Genomic DNA, 25541 nt, shown 5'->3' with positions numbered 1-25541 from the left:
CTACAAGAAGCATTTTAGCATTTATTTCCCCCAACTTAACATTTAAATGTTTTGGAATAAAAGCAAGGATGTAATCTCAGCACCAATGTACTTGCTTTTAGGAGCTTAAAAAAAAAACACCCAGACTTTATGTAATATTCGTCCGGGGAGGGGAAGGGGAGAAGCATTACACTATGGGACCAATTTCCAGTTAAATTGCTCTCACCATTCAACACTAAATCAGAGATTCACTAGTACCTGTACTACTGTTTGCATTATTAAGATATTTTGGAACAATTTGGGACTTTCATTCTAGTTCACTATTAACAGAGCTTCATTATCTCAGGAGTTCACTATATGCATGTTCAGTGGAACCAATACTATTAGCATACTCCTTCCAACTGCATGGACCCATTAAGAATCTGAAATATTGCATTAGAAATGTTTCCAATACACATTCAAAACATTCAGCAGAATGACTCAAGCCATTCTGGAATGCAACATGAGTAAGTGTGAGTACCATGCATGTAAATAACTCATTTTAGTAAAAAAGTTACTCAGGATGTGTGGTAGTTTCTTGTTAAACCCCAATATCTTGGCTGTTTTTGCACACTGGGGAAAAACCACACTAATACCACAGATTTGTATGCTTCAAAAACGATCTTTCCAAAACAAAATCCAGCCCCCCCCGAAAAAACCCAACCAAAGACTATGGAAAGAATAGTTTCTCCTTGACATTGATTATTATTTGCTGAGACGCAGCACTTGTGCCACTGTAGCTTATCTGGCACATACAAAACACAGGAGGCAGCCAGTTACAAGAAGATGTTTTCATGCCTTTGTCCTCTCCTCCCCTTTTGGACAATTAAATAGGTTTCTTAGCTAAAACAGCACACCAGACTCTTCTCCCCACCCCACATCACAAATCCACTCCAGGTTAGTAAGAACAGAAGAATCTCAATCCCCTTAGGGCAAGCGTCTGCCCCAGTGGCATTAGGTGAAGGAAGTTTCCTTTTCTGCGACTCAGTCTGTCATCAGTGTTGTGTGAAGCAATAGTTTCCAAATAGCTTTAGGGAGACTTATGGTGGAGAAAAGGACAAAGCAAAAAGGAGAAAGATTGGGCAGACTCTGCCTACCAAGCTCCCTTCAGCCAATTCTGAAGTTCTCCAAACAGAAGTGCATCAAAATACAGCACAGAACTTTTAGTGCGCAGTAGCAGGGTCCACACAGCCAGTTACAGCATGGCAAGCTAGTCCTCTGTAGGTACACACACTGGCAAGCTGTGCACTAAGTCTCCACATCGACAACCACCTAGAGCAGGGGTAGGCAACCTATGGCACGCGTGCCGAAGGCGGCACACAAGCTGATTTTCAGTGGCACTCACACTGCCCGGGTCCTGACCACCAGTCCGGGGGGGCTCTGCATTTTAATTTAATTTTAAATGAATCATCTTAAACATTTTAAAAACCTTATTTACTATACAAACAACAATAATAATGTTATATATTATAAACTTACAGAAAGAGACCTTCTAAAAATGTTAAAGTGTATTACTGGCACGCGAAACCTTAAATTAGAGTGAATAAATGAAGACTCGGCACACCACTTCTGAAAGGTTGCTGACCCCTGACCTAGAGCTTTTTCCAGACAATAAGTCTCTGAAAGCTCCTTGGAGTGTATTACATCCTCCTGTTCCCGGGCTGGGCATTTAAAACAATGCTATGCAAAGATCTTAGAGTTTAAGTACAATTTATAAACTAAGTTAATCTTAAAAACAAAACAAAAAATACCCCCACCATACTGAAGCAGATCTTCAGAACAGTTATGTCACCAGGGACCACAAAATGGGAGGGGGGGGGATATAAGTAATAATCACCACCAAGACTACTTGAGAGTAGCAAGTCTTAGCAAGTGAATAGAGGAAGGAGATGACAAAATAGCATGGGGGGGCTGTACCAGTTGTTTGCTATTCCTTATTGAAGGCCCCGCTCCCTTGCTGCACGCTGTCTTTGAATCAGCTGCTGATAGAAACCAAGACTTGGTCCTCCATTGGAAGGGGCAGGAGCAAGCAGAGGTCCATCAGGGCCCAGCAGCCCAGATAAAGAGGAGTGGCCACCTCTTTCAAAGGCCAGTTCTGGATGAGGCTGTGACAGGAAAGGAAGGCTCTCTCTGTCTTGACCAGGCCAGGTTTCTTGGGTTAAGGGCCTAACTGACAATACATTGGTGGATCAGTGAAGGACTATTGTCTTATGTTATGAACTTTAACGCTGACATGGACATTTAGCATTAAGTGTCAATTTATTTTCTGTAAAATTAAGAGGAGTCCTCTCTGAGGGACATTCTGGCTCAGGTGAGCCAGTGATAATTGGTATCAGCAATGAGATGTCCAAATCCCCTTTCATCACAAAGGAGATGATGGAAGACTTACTGAGGCTTTCAGTACAACAGCAGGCCCAGACTAAACAAGAAGCTCAGTGGACTGTCAGCAGCGAATCCTGGGAAATTTCTCTAGGGAAGTCGTCAAGGTCTGAACTTGTTGCTCTTCCCTTCCAAAAAGGGCAGGGTGCACCAAGGCAGCAGGGCCTCCAGTAAGGAGCAACCAAAGTGTTGCGCACCCTGTCACAGGTGTCAGCACCACCAGGTTAAGGCCTCAGGGAGAAAAAAAAATGCAGATTTATGAAACACGCACGTGAAATTAAGAAGGTTATGAAATCCTTCAAGAATTTCCCTCTGTGGCTAAGTACACACAATGAGGAAACTGGGAGTGGGATCAGTCTTCTTTTCATCCCAGGAATGAGGAGATAGTGGATTGCAATGATGCACATTTCCTATGAAGAACTTTTTTGTTCTTGCACTAATTGTACAAGATCATCCAGGTCTTTTAGAAGGTTTTGCATGTCCTAAATTGTAAAGAAATTTGGCCAAGACTTCCTGCAATCTCAGCACCTGTCTGTCACAAGCCAGGCCATGCATTTGAGAAAATTCTTGGCATCAGAGGCTCAGATATTGTTACAACAGATCTGGTACTGATGGGAAATGTAACTGATCTCTGATCACCAACTATTGGGAGTTCAGCAGGCCTTACTGGGTGAGAAGATGAATACTCCTCTATTTAGTGCCCTTTGTATGCACGGTGATTTATATGTGCACATAACAAGTTGCCCCCAACAGGAATTTAAGAGGTTATTAATATGAATAAACAGATCATTGTTATATCTCCGGCTGCCACCTTCAAGGCCTTGAAAACTTGTTTAGATTCTTCAGAGAGAAACTTCACCTGACAATTCCATAAGAAGGTAATTGAAGGAAGAGTATATGTAGAGGATCATTCCACCTGATGGAAAAGGCATTTGGTTGATGTTGTATCCCCGTTCACATATCTGATGCAGAATCGCTGTACTTCCAAGGTTGCTTTGGGAGGCAAAGACACTTACCTGTAAAATGACCTTACAGCTTAAACAGAGACCAAAGAGATAGCCTCTTTAGGATCCTTTTGTACCAGATGTGTGTGAATTCCTTAGAGTGAACCAAACTGCACTATTATTGAGCTAGACAAACACATGCAATGCTCTAATATAATCAATGAATTCCTGTGCTCAATTAGAAAAGCAAAACTTCTTTCAGAAAATTCCTGGATCTTAGGCTGTTAATTTCAAAAATGCTCCCCCACTCATGCAGACTCCCATCTGGGGTACAGATTTGTTTCTTTCGCTTCCTGGTGTGTTAGAAAGGAGAAACTATAAAAGACTTGAGTCACTTATCAAAGAATATAGGTACATCCTGCATGTATGCTTTAGTCAGGTTAATTCTGTGTCCATGATAAGACCAAGTTCGCAAGGGTTGCCTTCTCCATTCATTGGTAGAAGAAGATCTGTTGTCTTCCTATTAATGCCTCTGCTATTGGCAAAGCTCAGAAAAGTTAATAGACCCATTAGGCCCAGCTCAATATGGCTGTCAGTCCTGCTGCAGAAGACTAAAACAAGTACCACTATTTGAGAGCCAAGTCTCAGCCTGATTCTGAGTGATAATCTATCTTGCTCTATCTCCCCCTATGAGCCCCAACAGCTTAGTTTGTGACAGCATAGTAATCAGCAAGCATGATGTCTCTGAGCAGAACAAGATACAGTTCAAAGCTGAAGAGGTCTGTGGTGAGGTGTAGTTATGCCCAGGTGACCTCTTGCTTAACAACCTTCTTCGTCCTCCTAAGTCTTAGATTAACTATGTGGAAACATTTAGCAAATACTATGGCCTATCATGAACTAATCAAAGATAGACTAGTGTCTCTCTATAGATCCTTGTTGTCAATTTTGAGTGAAAATGTTCCTGGTGGCAGTGACTTCAGCTTGTACCGCAAGTTAAGTTCTGGTCCTAGCAACTGAAGTACCTCACATCAGATTTCACAAGGTAAAAGATTCCTCTCCACAATGGTGCCAAAGCTTGCTAACATTCTTCCCATACCATTTTCAAGGGAGCATTCTTCTCCATATGCTTAACGGCAGAGTCCTTTGGGTTTTACCTAGCTCTTGGAAAGCCCACCTAACTTTTTGTTTTTGACACTCTCACAGGATGACTGGCCCTTTAAAGGGAGATGGGTTCAGCCCCACCTGTGACCCTCTCAGCTCATCTCTCCAGGTGGAGAAAAGGAACAATGTCACATGACAGGGAGGACATGTGGCTAAACCAGGAAATAAAACAGAAGCCTGTGGAAAGAAGGAAAGAATCCAGATAGGAAGCCCTGGGAGTTGCTGCTTGATAGAGAGCAAGGAGAGACTCAAAACAAGCAAGAGAGCTGCATGAGCTCTCGTCACAGAGACTCTCCTTAACTCCCAGGCACAGGGCCTCAGGAGCGCAGAGAACAGGTACCAGCTGGGAAGGCTGGAGTGTGGAGAGCAAGTCTCCTAGGGGAAATCCTCAGCTCAAACAGGACTATGAACCCTGCACTAAGGTTGTGAGCCTGCTAGGAAGGCTGGATGGGAGTTCTTATGAACTTAGTTAATAAACCCAGACACCAAGAAGGGGTGTTACTTTACACATGCAAGCTTATGTTGAAGTTACTGGGGAGCCCAAGAGGGGGAAACTGAGGCAGTGGCTAGTCTGAAGATAGGTGAAGTAGGCAGCATTGCTACAGACTCCAATTAATTGAGCAGAGCTGTTGCCAAGAGAACTGCATCTAAACGGCTGTCTGATTGTATTTCACACTGTTGTAACGTGGCTGGCCTGAAACTAGGGAGGCCATGTCAAGGCTCACTTGGTCGGAGGTGTATTTCCACTGCAGATACCTACAATGCAGCTGGACGGTCTTCTCACCACACATTTACAAAACAGTATTGCTTACATTTAAGAACTCGCCATGCTACAAAGCTTGTTTTCAAGACAGAGGGAAGCCAAATTCTCCCATCTTTGAAAGACGTTTATTTCAGGGTGCTCCTCATTTTAAAGTTAATTAATCACTGCATTAAGTGTTGGTTATTCATCTCCTTGTGCATACTTGAACTTCGTGGTCTACTTCAATGTTTAAGAGATATCTTTGACCTCTTTATATATTAAACAATACTTGGCATTGACCTTGTTATGATTGCCTATTGCAGCCTCACCAATTTTTTCTTGTGGGAGATTCCTCTTCCATGACTCAGTATTTTAATATCAAGAATCTACAATAGTGAAATACAAGGTTTGGTGTTTGACAAACATGGATCTAAAATCATCTCATTTGTAATCAAATACAATCAACACTGTTTTCAAGTTATTTATTGAAGAGGATTTCTGATAAACTCAAGAACTACTCTGCAAATGCTAGCTATGGAAAGGGTCAAATTCAGTAGGTAGGTCTTCCTAACTGTGTCCCTTCTCCCATCCCTGCAGACTTGATTTTTCTGCCCAATGAATTTTAAAGGAATATCAGAGCCTCAAAGAGACAAGAAGAGAAGTTTAAAGTATGAGGTTACAATCCTTGTTAGGAAGCGTTCAGTAAAGTTTTCAAAACTTTCTGTGATGAGCTTGCAGATCATGCCTACCTCACAAAAGGTATGAGGATTAATGTTTGTAAAATTTGCTAAAGATGGCACACCCTATCAGCAAGAAATTTATTTTTGTACATGCTCTTGCGTAGAAATATTTTGAAATCCAGGTTTTTCCCAGTAAAATCCTAACAATTTCACCTCAGAGTGAAAATGTAGAACCCGACAACCTGAACTGATTGAACTGTGAATTAGAAATGCCGTGTGTGTTTAAGATACAGGTTGTGGCTGCAATAACAGCAGTTAATTTGATTAATTTAAAGAAAAAAAATGTTCAAGCTTATTAGGAACTTGCAAGTAGTAATCAGGGCCTTTAAAGCATATAGAAAAGAGTAATAAAACCTAAAAATCAAAAAACCCAAACACCTCTTTTCCCTCCAAAATGGAGGTGCCAAAGGCTAGAGTTTTCTTAACTCTAGAAGTATTCAATGCTTCACACTTAAATGAACTCAATATTACAAAACAATGAACTGGTAACTCCTCAGGAACAGTTTTGAATAGACCAAAGTCAGACAAGATGGAGCTTGATGATCAAACTTGGAATTTAAGCCTGATGATAAAGCCTAGAATCAGGGCTTGACACCCTGGATCTCTTCCAGCACTATGTTAAGGGCCGTCATGCAGCTCTTAACCAACTAAGTCTGCCGACATGTGGGGAAGTCATGTCCTGTGTCAGCAGAATTGCCCACTTCCTAATACTCGCTGGCAGCCAACATGAAGGCAACTGGACTGCAAAAGAGATGGTGTGCAATCCACAAGGATTAAAACTGATATATTTGCATTCTGCCTTCTCTTGCAGTTAATTTTGTCCAATGTATCTTCAGCACAAAGTACCAGCTGCTGTTACAAAAACATGTCTCTCCTGCACCAAGGAAATACCACCTCTTGCCAAGGAAATACCAAGAACGTGAACAGAGGCAATGGCTTAGTGTTCCAAGCATAGCTAGGCTGCCTTCTAATTAGTGCCTCTTATTACGACACTATAGAATCAACCCTTCATTTTTATTAGGAAGATAAATGAACTCCTCTCACTGTATGTGGGTTCTTCTCAAACGCTTGCTCTGATTGGATATTCAAGATGTTGTGGCACTTTTTATTTTAATTTATTTTTTTAAATAAGGAGCTTGCCCTGAGTTCTTGTCTAAAATTTATCGTCCGCATAAAAATTTGTCATGCACCATGGGTCGGTGCTATCCTCCACTGCTCTCTTTCAGAAGCATCCAATCTTTTAAAAAGGCCTTGGCATCCTTTGGAATAAAAGGTGCAATGTGAATTTAAGATAAATATAGATGGATCTGATCTTCAGCAAGAAAGGGTAGGAGAAGGCACAAAGTGCTCTTGTGACTGGCTGTCTCTACTCCCTTTGTTACAGACAGAAAATAGCTTTGGTTTGAAACAGTGTCATGGAAACAGGACTAGATGGGGAGGGGGAGGTGCATCATTGTAAATTAAAAATTAAACAGATTTGTTTGAATTTTTGAAGAGAACAATTTGCTCCCAGGGAAACACTACTAATGTGGAAAGAATTTGGACAGTTGTTAAATCCCTAGTATTTTTTTAAAAAGTACTGAATATACTCGTTCATAAGCCGAATTTTTTTAGTAAAAAAAAAAGAAGCACCAGAGAAGGTTGTTGGCTTATGAATGGGGATAGAGAGGGAGAGGTGGGACACAGCCCCTCCCTGCAACAGAGGGAGCAAGGGGAGGCAGCACAGCCAGCAGAGCCAGAAGGGAAGAGGCGGGGGCCAGAGTCTCTCCACTTCTGGCCACGCTGCTGTCCCCCCAGCCTCCGAAGCAGCTGCAGCTCCGGGGCTGGCAGGCTGCGGCCATGCCACTCGGCCCCGCCGCCCAGCGCAGGCTGTGGCCGCGCTGCCCGGCCCACCGGAGCATGCTGCAGTCTTGCCACCCGGACCAGCCCGCTGGAACATGCTGCGGCTGTGCCTCCCGGTCTGGCCTGCCGGAGCAGGCTGCGGCTGCGCCGCCCGGACTGCTGGAGCAGCTCCAGCCAGGCCAGAGACATCCTCTCCAGAAGGGATGGGATGGGGAGAGTGTGGGGGTCCCGGGCTAGGGGTACGGTCATGTGTGTGTGGGGGCAGGGGTGTCACAGGGGTTACTCCCCTGACTCCTAGCTTCTCCCCTCCAAAAAAGTTTCCCCACCAGTTGCTGTCCCAGCCCGTCAGGGTAAGCAGCTGGTGCGCTGGGACACTTTGTTTACTTATGTTTACCTCCTGCCTGCGGAGGCTCAAAGTAAACAAATCATCTCAGCCCACCAGCGGCTTATCCTGATGGCCCGGGAGCCGAAGTTTGCTGACCCCTGAATTATAGGGTCAGCTTATGAATGGGTTATACAAATTTTCCATTTTTACTTATCCATCTTGGAGGGGTCAGCTTATAAACAAACTGGCTTATGATCGAGGATATACAGTAATACTCAATTGACAAGAGTAGTCAACTATAGCAATACTACTAAGTACCTTTGTAACTAACATTATTATTAAGAGCTTCCTACAATTGCCCCACATCCTAACAATTGATAAACTTGTCAATTTAAAAATTAGTACCGTTTTGCAAGAGGAGACACTTTATAAAACTAAAATTTAACTGAGGATGATAGATTGCCCTCGGTTTTCTACATCTCATTTACCTTCTGCTTCAAAACAACCTGGTTCTTTTTTCTCCAGCTTTGCTATGAAGAGTTAAAAAGCGAAGAGCCATGCATATATGAGCATTTTGCTCAAGACCACCTTACTTTAGCTTCATGCTTATGCAGAATTCCTTACCTAAAATTGGTTCTAGGAGTATCAAAAATAATTTAACTTATTTGTCCGTGTACAATATACACAGAAGTTACAAACACTATCATTTCTTTCAAAACCACTTACTTTCCATTTGGTTATTTTGCTGCAAGTTATAAAAAAAATAACAGTTCTCAATTAATAAAAGCCTCCTTTTATGGCATACTGCACCTTTAAGCATAACACTTATTTCATGCACAAGCAACATTTCCAACCAGAATAATTTGAGACAAATTGCACAACTTTCTAACAGCCAGGAAAGGGCATATAAGCACCACTTTGTCACCCACTTTTCTTGTGTCCTTTGTACTGTTGTGACTTAGCCTTTTTCTTTTGCTTTGACGAACTTGACTGGCTATCTCTTGCTGCTGAAAAATATTAAGAATTAAAATTTTCAATTAATGATTTGGGAAAATACTGCACAATCTTTCATGCTAAGGAAAATTCACGAGAAAAATGTTTTCCTCAATGAATAAATGAATGAATGAATGAATGAATGAAGACAGAGCCTATGTCAAACAGAACACATTCACAGAGGAAAAATCCTCTACTTGAACTGCACCCATTCCAGTAGCCCCTGGAACACAATTACCCATATCATATTCCCTGACCTAACAGGCTACAAATAGTCATCTCATCCATCATTATGGGACAACACACATCTGCTGCCAGGGCCATACCTCTGCTCCTTTGAGCAACTAGTTATTCATAGCAATTATTTTCCTGACTGGAGAAGTACAGCTGATGCATCATAAAACTGAGTCTTGCTGCCAGTCAGATTTCACATAAGGCAAGAAGAAAGTTGGGAGGAAGAAAGGGGAAAAAAAAAAAAAAAAAAAGATAGAAACAGAAAAAGATTAGAAAACCAGACACACAAAAAAGATTTACATACGAAAAATGGACACAGACACACAAATTAAGATATCAAAAAATTTGGACTACAAAGAGAAATTATTAAAAGAATGGAAAGAGGCAAGAACAAAGAATGAAACAAAAATAAGCACTAGTAAGGCAGACTAATAGGAAAAACATTTGAAGAGTAAACTAAAGTAAAACATTCCAAATCAGCCATAGCCTGTAATATATATTTTTATATTACAATTAGTTTATACTCCTCCAGTATGTCTGTCTAAACAAAGAAGAAAAAAAAATGTCAGTTGACAGAACTGATTTCATGTATTCCTGAAAGCCTGCCAACATTTAAAGTATTCAAATCATAAGCTGCCAGCTACACTAAAGACAGCATCTGGTGTTTACATATTCACTCTCCAGGCTCTGGACAGGTTTATGGGCCTGAAAAGCCAGGTATGGACACACAAGCAGGCTGTCTGGGTTCTTTAAATTAAATAGATCCCATATTGCAAACACTTGTGCATGTGAATAACTATGCATATGCATAGTACCACTGATTTAAATGCATAAAGTTATTAACACACGTTTGCAGGATCAGGGCCTCTTAATGTAAAGTGCCATGCAAATTGATTGTGCTATAAATGATGAGTAATGTTATTTAGGCCTGATGCTTAAGCAGTCTGCTTCTTCTCTGGCCCAAACATCTGTTAGCCCCAGGATTAAAAATAAACAGAGCACAGCCATGCAAATACTCTGAAGTGCTTTATCCGTTATACAGTGAAACAGATTAGAATGGTGTGCATCTGAGAATTAGCAAGGGTCTAGTCCATTTTTTGTTGCAGGTGGCTACCCAACCCCAAAAAGGTAAAGTTACGAGAATGACCACACATGTATAAACACTGGAAGGCAACTGGTAAATTTTAGATTTAAAAAGATGCAAGTGGAATCATTTACAAATGCATAGCAACTTACTTTGTGGTGCAGGAGGCTGTAGTTGATATCCAGTTAATTGGCACCACCCTACAGGATAGAGGTCAGGGGACTCACAATCCACCCACTGGTCATATTCTTCTTCCCAGCCATCAAAATGTATCCTCAATAGACGATGGATGATGCGGGTTACTGTGGCCACACATACAAGGCGTGGTTCCATAAGATCTACAGCCTCCAGTTTCATTCGAATGTGAAACCCATGGTTTGGAACTTCCTGAAAAGGAGAATGAAGTAAGACAGCCAAATATCAGGAAACCAAGTCTAACATCTTACTCTACACGAAGTTTACATACTTCATGGGGGCTGCTGTTTCAGTCAAGTTTAATTTCAAGTGGCATTATTCTGATGGTGAAACTAAACATGGTGGAATACCAAGGTATCATCTATGTAATTTAATGTGCTCCTATTTTCTTCCATAGTAAGATTTTTTCAGAGTCTGAAATATACAAGCTGAATGCACACAAATTTTTCTATTTCTAATAAACAATTTCCCAATTTCCATTTCTACTAGATATTTTTCAAAGCATACTCACATGGACTTTGAAAAAAATCACTGTGTCTGGTTTTGTGAACAATTAGCACGTAAGTGAAGAAACATATTTAAGACAGCTGAAGAGACTGATTAACCTCATGGGACCAAGCAGGCAGGAATTTACAGCACAAAATCCACTGTAAATAGCACACATGCCGTACAGTTGGCTTTACCAATGATTTATCTTACCTTATTGAAGAGTTTTACAGGTGCTGCTATAGAGTCAGTTTCCCTGAGGTAGTCAAACCATTTGAAAGGGAGTTTTGCATAACCTGTGAATTTTAAATAGTACCTTCGTACATCAACTGCAAACTTTGTTCATTTAAAAACAACACTGTTAGTGCTACATTGTCACTAAAAACACAAAGAAGCTAGACACATAAATCAAAATATTTCCCCTCAATTTGAGTTTTTGCTCCATATTGGCTACCACACAAATCAAACAGAGAAGAAAACCTCTTTAAATGTTATAACAGTCTTTTTATAATGATGTGACTAAAGACAAATCTGCAAAATCATCTACTCTTTCCTGTAGGAGAAAAATAATTTTATCCTTGAAAAGTTGGATTTGTTTGGAGAAGACTGGCCAAAACACAATCAGTGAAATAGTGTTTTTAAAACAGAGATCATAGGGTTAGAAAACGCAGCAATGGAGGTAATGAAGAGCTTCTCTCCACCTTATAAACTGGAGGAGACAACTGTTTCTCAATAATGTATTTAATTTTGGTTAGTCTATTGAACTTGCATGGGATAGAGAGGACTGTTTTGGGGCGACTTTTCCCTTCCGACAGCTTCTTAGACCAGAAAGTCTCAAATTTTGGCCCTTGAACCAACAATAGTTTGCAGATTTCTTTGTGGTGGTGTGTAGAATTAAACATTTTGAGAAACAAAGAGGTGATGAGGGCTTGGAATGATGGGATGGAAGATAGCAGAATAATTTAAAGAGAGAGAGCGAGAAAGCCACTGTTTCAGTCCAAGCTGCCACTTTGGGTCACAGCTCAATACGACAGGGCTACAGTCCTCAGACATATAATTAAACTTTAACAACAAACTCCGGTCCCAGTCTTGAAAGGTGCCAAGTATCCTCGACTTCCACTGACGTCACTGGGAGCCGAGAGTGCTCCGTGCCTTACAAGATTGAATCCTATGTTTCAAGGCCCCTTTTTTCACCGTGTAAAATTTCAAGCTAACAAGGTGAATATGGAAAAGGTGGCAGCAAGCAAGGGGGGAGGGATAGCTCAGTGGTTTGAGCATTGGCCTGCTAAACCCAGGGTTGTGAGTTTAATCCTTGAGGGGACCACTTGGGGATCTGGGGCAAAATCAGTACTTGGTCCTGCTAGTGAAGGCAGGGGGCTGGACTCTATGACCTTTTAAGGTCCCTTCCAGTTCTAGGAGATGGGATCTCTCCATTATTATTATTAAGCCAAGTTCACACCACCCTTACGAACAGACGTGTCTGATTGGCTGCAGATTCATCAAGATAGCAGGGCAAGAGGTGCACATAAGAATTTTTTTTTGTGTGTTAGCATTAGAGAGATCTTCTGACACACACATTATCTAATTAATCCTCACAACAGGCCTACGGGAAAGATGGGAGCAGAGGAAGCCCATCCCAGAGCGAAGATTAGAACTCAGGACTTCCAATTCCCATAATTTAGCCACTAGAACACACCTCTCACAGGTATTAAGGGGGCTCTGATCATTATAATAATGCATTTGCTTCAGAAATAATGTAACCTACTAAGAAGGTTAAAGTTCTAGAACATTCTTACTGCTGTTTATTAGTCATACACACGAAACTAAATTTTACAAAACTGAATATGATTTATAAGAATAGTCTAGCAATGGATGATACAGGATTGCTATCGAGAATTCTAAAGAGAGAAAGAGAAGAAATGCAGACAAAAGCAGAAAAGGAGGAGAGCTGCCCCGATGTAAGAAACACGGCAGTATATTAAATGATATTAACAGAAGTTCACCTTCTGTCATAGGCTCAGTGATTAAAGAATAAACATTTACTCAGGATTATTCAAAGACAGGCATCTATCATCTGTAGTGTATCGTCCATTTAAAAGTCTGGTTTTACCAGAGTGTGTACAGACACACATTTTGTCATTATTAAATTTTCATTCTGTAAATGACTCCGAAATCTCTTTTTTTTTTTTTTTTAAAAAGGCACAGGATGGACTATATGTTTTTGGCAGGTCAGATTATCCCTATGATTTTTTTCTGTAGTAATTGCACTGAATATTACAGCTCCAGTAAGCAAGGGTAAATCTGCTCACCTACGGATTCGCCAAATGCTAAAAGCCAACAGATTCGTGTCAGCTAACGGGAATGCTATGAAATGTTTTTCTTTTTGTTGCAGGCACAACTGTCAGTACACTCAATATTCAGAAAATCTCTGCACTCAGTGCCAATAGAAGCTTGCACTTAACCAGTAATATAGGCTCCCCCCATCTCCTTCCAATAATTTAGAGATTTTGAATGAATAGGGACAGAAACAAAATTCTTACAAAAAACTAAACAAACAATGAGCACCTATCATCTACTATGATGCAATTACCTCTCTCTCCCTTTATATGTTGCTAAAGTAATGTAATAAAGTTTAGCGATGAAGTCAACAGAAAACCATCTGCAGACAAGTATGATGGTGTTCACAGTTTTGCTCATAAAAATCATTCCTTAGGCCTTGTTCAAAAAAAAATGAACCCCTCTCCCACTCCGACAGATACTGATATGAAGGATACATTTATGTGCATTTTAGCAAGCGAATAATTCATCATGCCTGATTAATAAATCTGCAACACTTCACAATGCTTTTAATATGGACTATTGATCTATCATAATTCCAGTCCTCTGCTGGCCCAAGACTCCCTAGCACGGATATTCTTGAGATAGTTCTGGAAGTGCTCTGCATCTCTTGCCCTCCCCCCAGCATTAACTGATGCTGAATATAACTAATTTTACTCAGTAAGAGTTTAGTTATGTAATGGCCATATTCTACCTTTAATCTTTGTGTAGTCAAAACAAACCTCACTTTATTTGCCCATGAATTAAACAAGCATTCAATTTGGGCTCTTCTATACATTGAGTTTGACATCCCTGTTTCAGACCATTTTAAAGTAGTGCTGAAGTTTCTGTTTGAAATCAAGATGGTTCTGAAAATGAAATGAACGCTGCAAAATGATTTAAGAAACAAAGAATGTGATTATACAGAATACCTCTGAAAAATAATCAAAATTGAAGTTAGTCAGAATAGTGTAAATACCTCTGGGTGGAGTTAGCTCAATCGCATTAATTTCACAGAAACCAACAGGGAAAATAGAAGGGGAGGTGGCATGGTAACAAAACCAGTCAGACCCGTCTGCTGCTTCTGAGCCATCAATCCCGATCATTAGATATCCATCTGCTAACACCTTTGGAAATAAAAACAATATTGTACATTAGGCACCTTTATACTCTGTGAAGGCCAGGCTAGAAATTTAGTATGTCGTGTTTCAAAGCGGAGTAAGACATGAAACAAATATGTATAAGGAACACTGTCAACTTAAGAAAAGTCACTTCTCTCCAATATTTTTTTGTTGTATATGCTATTGCGATCATTAACTGGCAACAATAACAGAAGAGCGAGATTAGAGACTATTTTAGTTTTCAGGTTTTTTCCTTTGAATATTTGACAGCGCTTTGTGTAGTATCAGTTTCTCTCTATCTTTGTATAGTTAGTTTCCTTTGTAGCTTGTGAGGGTCTTCCACACAGGGAAAAAAAATTATATATAAAAAACAACAACTATAAAACCAAAAACATTGGCAGGAATATTTTTGGACAGATGTATTATCCAAAGCTTTTGGGAGGGATTAGATTGTCTGTAAAATAGCCAGATGAGAATTAACAGGTGGTTCCATTGCACATTAATTTTACAGGCATACTGTTTGTCAATCAAAGTTCTGGCTGGAATTTTGAACGTTCGTGAATGCCACATACAGATACTTTTCATCTGCCACTATAACAATCAACCATTCTTAATACTCCAGTAACAGGAAAGCAGCTCAGAAATGGAAGCCATTGGTAAGCATTCACAAATTGCACACATTATCCTTTTATTGGAAGGGGTGGATGTGGAAGGAGCAGATGAGAGAACATGCTGTTGACCAACACATTGATTGCTTTTTTAAAATCTTGTTTTAAATAAAATATCAGCCTTTATTAAAAGTGTTTTTAGCAGCAGTATTGATTACAGAAGACTGGAATTCAGATTAACAGGATTCATGTCCCATTCTTCCACAAAAGTATAAATTCAGTCTCTTACCTTCCTAATGGTTGCAACACATATTGCAGACAGGTTTAAGGGATCAATAGCTTCCAATTTCATGCCTTCCTTGAACCATTCTCCACTTGGATCTACTTCTTTTACCTAAAGATTCATACAACGGCATTACACAGCTAGCTGAGGTGACAAGAACAACTGATTTATAAGACAACATAACCACACCCATGAAACAAAGTTTGCAGCAAACAGACCAAAATACACCTCAAACTCCCTGTCAATTTTGCTTACATCAAAATGCCTAACAGCATTTTTTTAAAAAATTTCAAATAATGACAGACCTTTGTACAGTAATTTGGTATAATTTCTCAGTTATGCTTTATCTTCAAGTGATGAAAAATTCCTCTTCCAACTCTGAGTAAACAAACTTAGAGTTCTCGTTAGCAATCTTACCTTTGCAAATAAATGTGGGGGTGCATCATAATGTCCGTCCTGTTTCTTTGTAATATCTACAAGGGACAGTTACGTTATTAATCAGTAAATATTCATGAAGAGACTAATAATACCCACCCCAAAAACAAACAAGCACCTTTTCCTGACATTGTACCATTTAAGGCAGTCATAACTTTACAAACATGTGGGCCCAAAGTGTATAAAGAGGCCACAGCAGTATGCCACCTAGACAATTTGGGAATGGAGCTCAAATCATGCAATTTATGTATTTTGAGGACACTGGTGGACAAGAGATATGACAGCATTCAGAAAACAGATACCCAGAAGCACTTGATTATAGCACAAAAGTGTCAGTGAAATACATATAAGCTTTTGCAGAAGTTTGACAAGTCAAACTAGTTTGCATTCTCAGTAGAGTTCAAGCAGAGAACTGACAAATTGAGGACTTATACACATGAGTGACTTCAAGGCTTAATATAATTAAATTTGGATTTAAAACATCCTAGTGTTGTAGTCATGCTGTTTGTTACCTCATTTTTGTACTAGAAATTCTTGTTTTTGTGAAACGTTTTTGTCGTGTGGTGGGATCCATAGCTCTGATAGGATCCTATAACAGAGGAGCCGCCTGATCTTTGCAGGAGTTTGCAGCTACTGGTTGGATCCTCTTCTCTGAAATGAATTCCAGCAGCTTTGTGAAAAGCTTTTAGGTCCATTTCCAGGAAGCAGTCCTGAGCATGATTTCTTTTAACTGTTTCCCTTTTATTTTTATATTGATTTCAATGAAGGTTTCCAACCATTAAAAATATTGATATTATAGTGTCCAAAGCTGGTGCAACGTGGAGCTGTTTTATTCCTGTTCTATGTTACAGAGGAGTGGCTTATGTGCAAAGGAGCAAAGAGTCTTAGCAACAGACAATGTTAATTTCTCATTAAGATGACAAAATATTTAAAAAACTAGAAATGTTCTGATTTTAGGTGATCAAAACTCCACTACACATCTGTCAGCCTCTACTTTTCTGTCCCTCTTCTGACAACTTCTGCAATGCAGTTACATGTTGCCATACAAAAATATAAAGCACGCCCAAAGGTTGAGGTCAGAACAAAATAAACTGAATTAAATCAATAACACAAGCAATACTTGTGCTGACTTAACTGTACCACGTAGGTGGTGGCAGCTGGTGGGGCAGTGCTGTGTAATTCCAGGGTGCCAGCAACAAGACATGCTAAATACATAGAACATTGGGCTTTGTCTACAGAAACCATTGTTTACTCTAGCTTATATTGTAAACATTCCTAGATACGGTCTCATGGATGGTGCCTCATTGAAGTTTACCCGAGCTCTTCCAAACCCTGAAGGAAACACTGATAATAGTTTTTAAAACTAAGCCATATGGAGCGGAGACCTAGTGGCTGAAAAAAAGTCTTGATTAGCACCAGTGCATACGTTTTTGAAGATATAATTACTTGAATTAGAAGCTTTTTCAGCCAGCTTGCTCCTTTTAGCCAAATCATTGCATGAAGTATCTTTCAAGTAAGCCTGTACTGCTGACAAGGTATCTTTGCAACACAACTTGCTTACCAGATCTTTTGAACCGATGTCCTATACTTCGGGACCAACCAATGTGATGAATGAGTGGGCTGTACATATGGCACCAGAAATCATCCGTTTTGTCTTCACTTTCTTCATATACCAATCTTAATCGTCCTCCAATTACACTGTCTACAACTGCTACCCGTGTTCGACAGAGATGTGTTTTGTCAACAACTTCTACTCTCATGGAAGGTTTGAAAGGATACTGCATACTTTCTGACACCTTAAAATAATAGGGAAAATGTTTAGTCACCTGTCATCTGCTATTAAAGCACCTTCCACTAAATTCAGTCTCCAGTTTCTTTGCTGCAAAAACCACCATGAACATTTTCTCCTGCCTATATCAGGATGATGTAATAATGGTAAGATCCATAAAGTGAACTTCTCACAAAAAATAACCTGGAATGGTATAGCTATATTATGTAAGGAAGGCCCCGATCCAACTCCCACTGAAGTTAATGGAGTGTTTCCATCAACTTTAATGGGAGTTGGCTAGGTCATCAGTGATTGATAATCAGATGATACCTTGCAGAACAACAGTTAATTTGTAATGTGAGATGAATACAAACCAGTTTTTGTTTATTTTCCTACATACACAAAGTGCACGATTTTTTAAAAATTATGAGGAGTCCGGTCACACCTTAAAGACACAGATTTATTTGGGCATAAGCTTTTGTGGGTAAAAACCCACTTCTTCAGATGCATTGAGTGAAAATTACAGATGCAGGCATAAATATACTGGCACGTAAGATAACTCCCTTCTCTTCATGTGTCAGTATATTTATGCCTACTTCTGTAATTTTCACTCCATGCATCTGATGAAGTGGGTTTTTTACCCACTAAAGCTTATGCCCAAATAAATCTGTTAGTCTTTAAGGTGCCACCGGACTCCACATTGTTTTTGTGGATACAGACTAAATACGGCTACCCCTCTGATATTTAAAAAAATTAGAGAACATCTGTGTCCCTCTGTGATGTATATCTAACACAGTGATTCTGAACCTATTTATCATCTTGGGCCGCATGCGGCCCACAAAGTGTTACCTGGGCCACAGGTTGAGAACCAGTGCCCTCCACTTAACCTCCCCCACACACAAACCCCTATGCTCATCGCCCTCTGCCCAGAGACCCCTTCGCAGAGTGGGGCCAGGAGTGGGGCAGGGACCCCGACCCTGCTGCGTGGGGACCCTGACTCCCGCCATGCAGGGTTTGGAGGCAGCCAGGACCCCAACCCCACCGCGTGGCTGGGAGCCCAGAGCCCCGCTAGACGGCAGAGAGCCCACGGCTTTAGCACATAGCTGAGCCCATGGGCCACGGGTTGAGAACCGCTGATGTAGCCACTGAAGAGGTAAGGCAAAGGGAGTAGCTGCAGTTCTATCTTCCTCCACAAGAGGGGCCAAAGTGCCATTGCAAAACAGTTCACTTCCTCACACAGTAATAGGTTGTGTTTATATTACATTATTTATATCACATCAATTTACCTTCTGAGAAAAGTCAGGAGGAAGAGTTTTGGCACCAGTAAGTCGCTTCACGAGAAAAGCTTTCCAGTTTGTGTATTTGTGTTGGATTGCTGTTGCAAATAAAGGGGGGAAAGTCAATGATTACTAATTAAGTTAATCTATTAGAGATACAAAGTTAAAGACAGTATTTGTAAAACAATATAAAATGATTATTAAAATACTGAATGAAAATATCAGAATAATTAAAACGTATCAACAGCCTTAAAGGCTGAATTCTGCTCCAGTTTCACAACTGTATGTGTGTTTATTTTGGGGCAGAAGCTGACCTAAGATTTTAATGAAGAATAGATTAAATAAAACACAGTATGCTTTAGCAACTGATGAATTTAATTACTTAGGATCTGATCTTAATGACCCTTATTCACACGAGTAAGGGGTATTTCCTGTGAAGATCCGCAGGATCAGGTCCTCATTGACCCATAGGCAATAAGATTTATTCACAACTTTAGATACGATTCGTAAATGAGAGCCATATCAATTTGACATCTGAATCACAATGAATTCAATTAAATGTAGAAGATTACAATCTCTATTACTGAATTAGGAGTGCTAATATTTACATACTTCTAGGTGGGACTAGAGGCTTCCCACTAGCTGCACACCAACCAACTGGGTGGATGTCAGACCCACACACGTTGCACCAGAAGTCAACACTTGAATCGTTTTCAAACCCTTCATATCTCAGCAAAGCATTGTAGCCTGAAAGAGAGCAATCCCATGTTTAAAAGCTATAGCTGAGTGAGGTTATAAAAGGTTAATACTATTCCACCCAGCATAATGCATGTTCACTGAATTTTTTAGTCTATATGATTCAGAAGGCATCTTGCAGGACTTGAAGGTAAGTTAGTATCAATGCAAAAAAATAAAAAAACCGTTCTGAGGTACTATGCATGTGTATCTTATATAGTAGGAAAATGTGTATATCGCATTTGAGATATAGTATATGACCTTATAATTAAAGATTGTTGTATTGAATATGCAGAGGAAGTGTGTTTAATTATAATGTATGCAGTCCTTGACTTTTGAGTGTTTAACTATGCAACCTTTAACTTTGTAAGAAAGAAGATCAGTAGTGGAATTTATGAGTTCACTGATCTGGAGCTATTTGATTTCATATTTCCTGATCCTGAATCATCCATAATGTGAGGAAGCTGTTCCCTGAAAACTGGGCCAACGCAAAACAGGCCCAACCAGCAGAGTTTAACACCTGAGCAGGAGAAAAACTGAGGAGTTTGGAAGTCTGCAGGTGGGAGTTTCTCTCCCTTATTACCTCTTCAAGGATAAAGATTCATACATAATCTGTGTGTGGTGAAAAGCATCTTCAAAGAAAACTGTTGATAGTGGAAGCTTTTATGTAGACATTTGCTAAATGATTACCATATATACTCGTTCATAAGCTGAACTTTTTTAGTAAAGCATCAGAAAAGGGGGTCGGCTTATGAACGAGTATAGAGAGGGGGAGAGGTGGGACAAAGCCCTCTCCCCCCCCGCACCCCAACAGAGGGGGCAGCACAGCCAGCAGACCCAGAAGGGAAGAGGCGGGGCCAGAGTCTCTCCTCTTCTGGCCATGCTGCTCTCCCCCCAGCCTCTGAAGCAGTTGCAGCTCCAGGGCTGGCAGGCTGCGGCCACACTGCCCGGCCTGCTGGAGCAGCTCCGGCCAGGCCAGAGACATCTTCCCCTGGCCCACCTCAGGTAAGGTGGGAAGGGGAGAGTGTGGGGGTCCCGGGCTAGGGGTGGGGCAGGGAGGAATCATGTGGGGAGGTCCCAGATTAGGGGTGGGGTCATGTGGGGGGTGGTCACAGGGGTTACTCCCCTGACCCATAGCTTCTCCCCCCTCCCCAAAATTTCCCCACCAGTTGCTGTCCTGGGCCATCAGGCTAAGTCGCTGGTGGGCTGGGACATTTTGTTTACTTAGGTTTACCTCCGTGCCTGCGGACACTCAAGGTAAACAAACCATCTCAGCCTGCCAGTGGCTTATCCTGATGGGCCGGGAGCCAAAGTTTCAGACCCCTGAATTATAGAGTCAGCTTATAAATGGTTCATAAAATTTTTCCATTTTTACTTAGCCATCTTGAGGGACCGGGGGGGTGACATCAGCTTATAAATGAACTGGCTTATGATTGAGTATATATGGTAATTTAGGATTCAGTGCAATGAAGTAATAAGCACCTTCAACTCCCACTGAAGCAAACTGGAGTTGAAAGCCCACAGCATATCAAAGGAGACAGTTGCAACATCTTACAACATTTATCTTAGTGTTATAGCTCTGAGTGGCAGCCCACTACTGCTCTCATTGACTTCAACTGGAGGAATAGCAGGCTTTGTATTAGTTATTACTTCATATGCATGAATACATTTTCAGCTAAATCTTTTTCTCTTTAAAACAACCCTTTCCCCCCCCCCCCAAACACAACTACAGATTATAGTACTCAGAACGAACACTGAATTACTTTCTAGATACTACTAGGATAGCTTCTTAAATCCTATATTTATCTCTACAAATCCTTCTTGCTTTTAAAAGAAATTGCTCAGTTCCCTGAATTGAGACTTCCCCAATACAATTATCATTGCAATCATTTTAATACATATGATCTGAAAAAAAAAAAAAAAAAAAAAAAGTTAACCTGCTAATTTCACAATTCCAGCTATCCAGAAGACTTTGGTAGGTAGGCTGCAGTCTGTGTTCGGAACTTCCACTCGCACTCCTTCCGAGATATCACCCCAGCATGTCCCCATGGGTGCCTGTCATTTAAGTTAGAGGGGAGGGGAAAATCACATCTCTTTATTCCATTTGAAAGTGAAATATTCATTTTTGTTTTATTAAAGCTTTATCAATGACCTGCAAAAATTGGAAAAACTCAATACAAATGATACACACAAACACATATTTAGAGAATGAGAACTCTGAAAAATCAAGTTTGGTTTTCTTCTCACAATTTATAAGGAATTTTGTTATACAATTACTACTGCTAGAATATTTCAGCAGTTCTGTGACTCTCAATTTAATAGTTGCAAAACACAAGCACTAGTAAATTATACATACTCTCAACCCAGCATCATTCCACAACATGTTTCAATCCAAAGCTAGGATCTGATCTCAGTGACATTGTTGTAAATCCACAGCAACTCTGACTTTAGTAAAATTTCTTTGGATTAATACATGTGCCACAGATATAACAATCTGACCCATAGTCTCTACAGCAGTAATTTCTTTTCAGAACTCTCCTTGAATCTTTTCTGCAGATTTAATAGGACGGGGTTTATCTCCCACTGGTTAATGCAGTTCACGTGCCTTTATAGGAATGGGTTTTCGCAAGGCCTTTAAGTGATCATCTCATCAGTTAAGAACAATGAGAGATGCAGTCTAAGTCAGCTGCACAATTCCCATGAATAGCAATGGAAATTGCACTGCTTTGAAAGTTTAGACTGATGTGTTAGCAGCAGCAACAACAAAAAGCTGAATGGACTTTAAGGGTTTTTGGAAAATTGTTGATAGAAGCCAAATGTCCTTTTACATTCAGTTCGTGAAGGGAAGTTTCATTAGGTTGGACATGAGGAAAAGATACTTGATCGATAACTAACTAGTCAAAGGAGGTGTTGTGGGAACAGTGAAAGAGTGTGATGCTGAACAGTCACTAGAACTTATAGTTCACTAAGCCAAGGTTATTAGCAGCAGAATTAGAATCTTCCATGTAAAAAGTTACAGCTTGCAACTATCACATAACGCAACTAGTAGCTATGTAGTTATTGAGAATAGTGTTATCACACCACATGAAAACAGAATTGTCTTAAGTTTCTTCTTTAACATGGACTCACTGTCCTTTTTTAAAATAGAGACTACCCAGAAACAGGTATTCAGATTTTTGAAAATTCAGAATAGTAGCCAAATCCACACCAAAAGATGTACTGAGAGGAACAGACCCTGAACAGTGCAGACAGTATCTAAGCAGATTTTGTGTGGGCAAATGAAGGAATTTACTAGTTTTGTACCACATCAGGCAGCAAACATCTTTCATTTAAGGCTCTATGCCTTTTTACTAGTCTCCTTGCAAACACACAGGACTTGAACACAATTCACTGGAAAGACCACAGTATTCAGTCCCCAGCCTCTCAGAAGCTAAGCTGTGAAAGAGAGGGGAAGAAGAGTTCCCTAGTTCTGAATGCTTAGAATCTGGAAGTCTGCTGGAGATCAGCTATGGCCACCTAGCAACAGTGAACGTCAAATTTATACTACGGGGGAACACAGGATACCCTTACTACTCAGAGTATTGGTGGACAGACTGCATGAACTGTTTTCCCCAGTAAGGGAAGACATATCCATTACAAATATGGCAAATTTCTTTTTCTTGAAGCCTGGTCTTTTCATGTTCTACTATATCTCCTACACCATTATAGACTGTAGGGCTCTCCCTTTGGCCATTGGACACAGAGAAATAACTTGAAGGAAGTTTATTTATGTATAAACAAATGCAATTTTCTACAGTTGGATTTCTCTCCATCTAGGAGGATAACCCAATCAAGCTACTGTTTAGTCAGCTCTGACATATTGTTCTTTCACTTTGACATTTTAGGGAGCTCTTCCTCTATTTAGCTTTCAATGTGGTCCAACTACACAACTTCTATTAGATCTAAATTTACACCTGTGGCTTTTTAGAAAAGGAAGGGGAAAATAAGCTTTTTAAAACTTACATTTATGGACTGTCTGTAGCCTTGTATACTGTCTATAGCCTTGGGTCCAAACAGCTAAGAGTGTTAATATCTGAAATGATCTGATACGGTACACAGCCTTTTGTTTAAAAATAAGTTATTTTTTAGTTGATCCAGAGAACCCAAGAACTGAAATTGTCAGGGCTTTTTTTTTCTCCTCTCCGCAGGTCAACCAATATCTGAGTTGGCACAAAGATTTTATATTTCTAGATTGTGGATTGGTATAGGGGTAAATAGCAGAAAGTTAAATTTGTCCTTGTCTGTGAAAACAGTGGTTCTGCTAGTTTCTCCTACACCAATCCATATGGCTCACCCTTTAGAAGAGAGCCATCCTGGGTAATGATCACTTTATAAGAGCTAAGTATTATTATTGTAGTCAACGATGGTATACAATATATCTAATATACTGTATTTCTTTTTTTTCCTCACCTAATGAATGTTCTTAAAGGAGGAAGATTAGGTAACGCAGGGCTATGATAGCCATCTTCCTTCATGTCTTCTCTCTCTTCATCTGACTAATCAATGTTTGTACAGTGCTTTGAAAAGAAACTTAAAGCACTATGTAAGTTCTAAATCTTATTCATTTGCTTACTGAATGGGGGGTAACTCTGAAGTCTGGATTGGCATAGTATGAACTAGCAGAACCATAAATTTACAGCTAAGAACAAATTTACCTTTCAGACTCATGACGAATAGATCCACCTCAGGTTCCTCCCCAATCAAGGAAGATCTGGTTCACCACTTCCTGATCCAGGGACCACTCGTGAGGGTTAATCTGAGAGTGACAGTCGCCTTCCCTGCAAGGTAAGTTGCAATCAGGAAGGTCCTGTTGGACACCATCCAAATTCAAACCTCCAGGGTTTCCTAAGTTGAAAAGGCTGACCTTGTGACTCCCTACATGATAAGCATCTCAGCTTGGCTGTCTATTTGTACAGAAACCTTTTGGGGAACACCTGAAACCTTTTGGGGAACACCTGATTTCTCTAGGCCCAGGATGCCTTTAGGGTTGCCCTTCTAGGATTCGGATATGAAACTTGGACTCAGAGGGTTAAATGCAAAGAGATGCTGCAGATTCCTGAAATATATGAGGACAGTATCCGGATACCATGTGTGTAGATAGTATCTACACAGAAGGTAACAAGAGAAAGGATGGGAAAGGAAGATTAGAAGTACAGCAGTGCCACCTAGTGTACAAACTGAGAATGCCACTTTTTAATCAGAGAACTAACAATTGGACTTCTTTTTAATGGGAAAATGAAAATATTTCATTCTAAAATAATATTAATCTGAAAGGGATTTTGCAACATATACCACCAGATAAACCTGTGAGCTTTATATTGGCAACAGGGTGAAAAAAACATGAATACTGATCTTGTACATTAAGTTGCCTAATAGCAAGTATTGACTAGAGACTCAACATTATCCTTGCTGTGCTCACTAGGAACATTTGATGAACTCTCCCTATTTTTTAATGACTATTGGAGAAAAGTAAGCTCTTTTTAGAAATCAAGGAAAATGAAACAAGAATTTAGGTTAGTTACAAAAATCACAAATGGGAAAAGAAATACCAAGCCTATCTAGTGATGATGGATTATACTAAATTACTATTGCTGTAGAGGTCCGATGGATTTAAATATTGGACTGGATTTTGCAGACTACCAGATACAAAACAGAAATGTGAGAGATTGTGATTCAGTGACAAGAGGAAAAAGAGTCCAGATGCACAAATTCTACTCATGGCTCTGCCACCAACTTACTGTATCACATTAAATACATTACTTTTCACAACTTTACATCTAAGTTTATCCCCCTGTAAAATGGGCATAATACAATGT

The 25541-nt window shown here is 40.1% G+C and overlaps 1 protein-coding gene across 7 annotated transcripts in view; it reads right to left on the bottom strand.

Annotated features, from left to right (window-relative positions):
• MBTD1 (mbt domain containing 1) overlaps positions 1 to 25541 on the bottom strand; it is a 55029-nt gene that overhangs the window by 11851 nt on the left and 17637 nt on the right. For all 7 annotated transcript variants that reach the window (XM_054047396.1, XM_054047397.1, XM_054047398.1 and 4 more), the window contains 10 exons: positions 21624 to 21741; positions 19564 to 19698; positions 18961 to 19049; positions 17468 to 17702; positions 15889 to 15944; positions 15478 to 15582; positions 14439 to 14586; positions 11357 to 11439; positions 10615 to 10849; positions 9081 to 9158 (listed from right to left, as the gene is read on the bottom strand). In XM_054047396.1, the coding sequence (XP_053903371.1) occupies positions 9081 to 9158; positions 10615 to 10849; positions 11357 to 11439; positions 14439 to 14586; positions 15478 to 15582; positions 15889 to 15944; positions 17468 to 17702; positions 18961 to 19049; positions 19564 to 19698; positions 21624 to 21741 (1282 nt within the window). The remainder of the gene's footprint in view (positions 1 to 9080; positions 9159 to 10614; positions 10850 to 11356; positions 11440 to 14438; positions 14587 to 15477; positions 15583 to 15888; positions 15945 to 17467; positions 17703 to 18960; positions 19050 to 19563; positions 19699 to 21623; positions 21742 to 25541) is intronic.

Source organism: Malaclemys terrapin, chromosome 13 (assembly GCF_027887155.1).
Source record: "Malaclemys terrapin pileata isolate rMalTer1 chromosome 13, rMalTer1.hap1, whole genome shotgun sequence".
Lineage (NCBI taxonomy): Eukaryota > Metazoa > Chordata > Testudines > Emydidae > Malaclemys > Malaclemys terrapin.
This window is presented reverse-complemented; position numbering and strand designations above follow the sequence as displayed.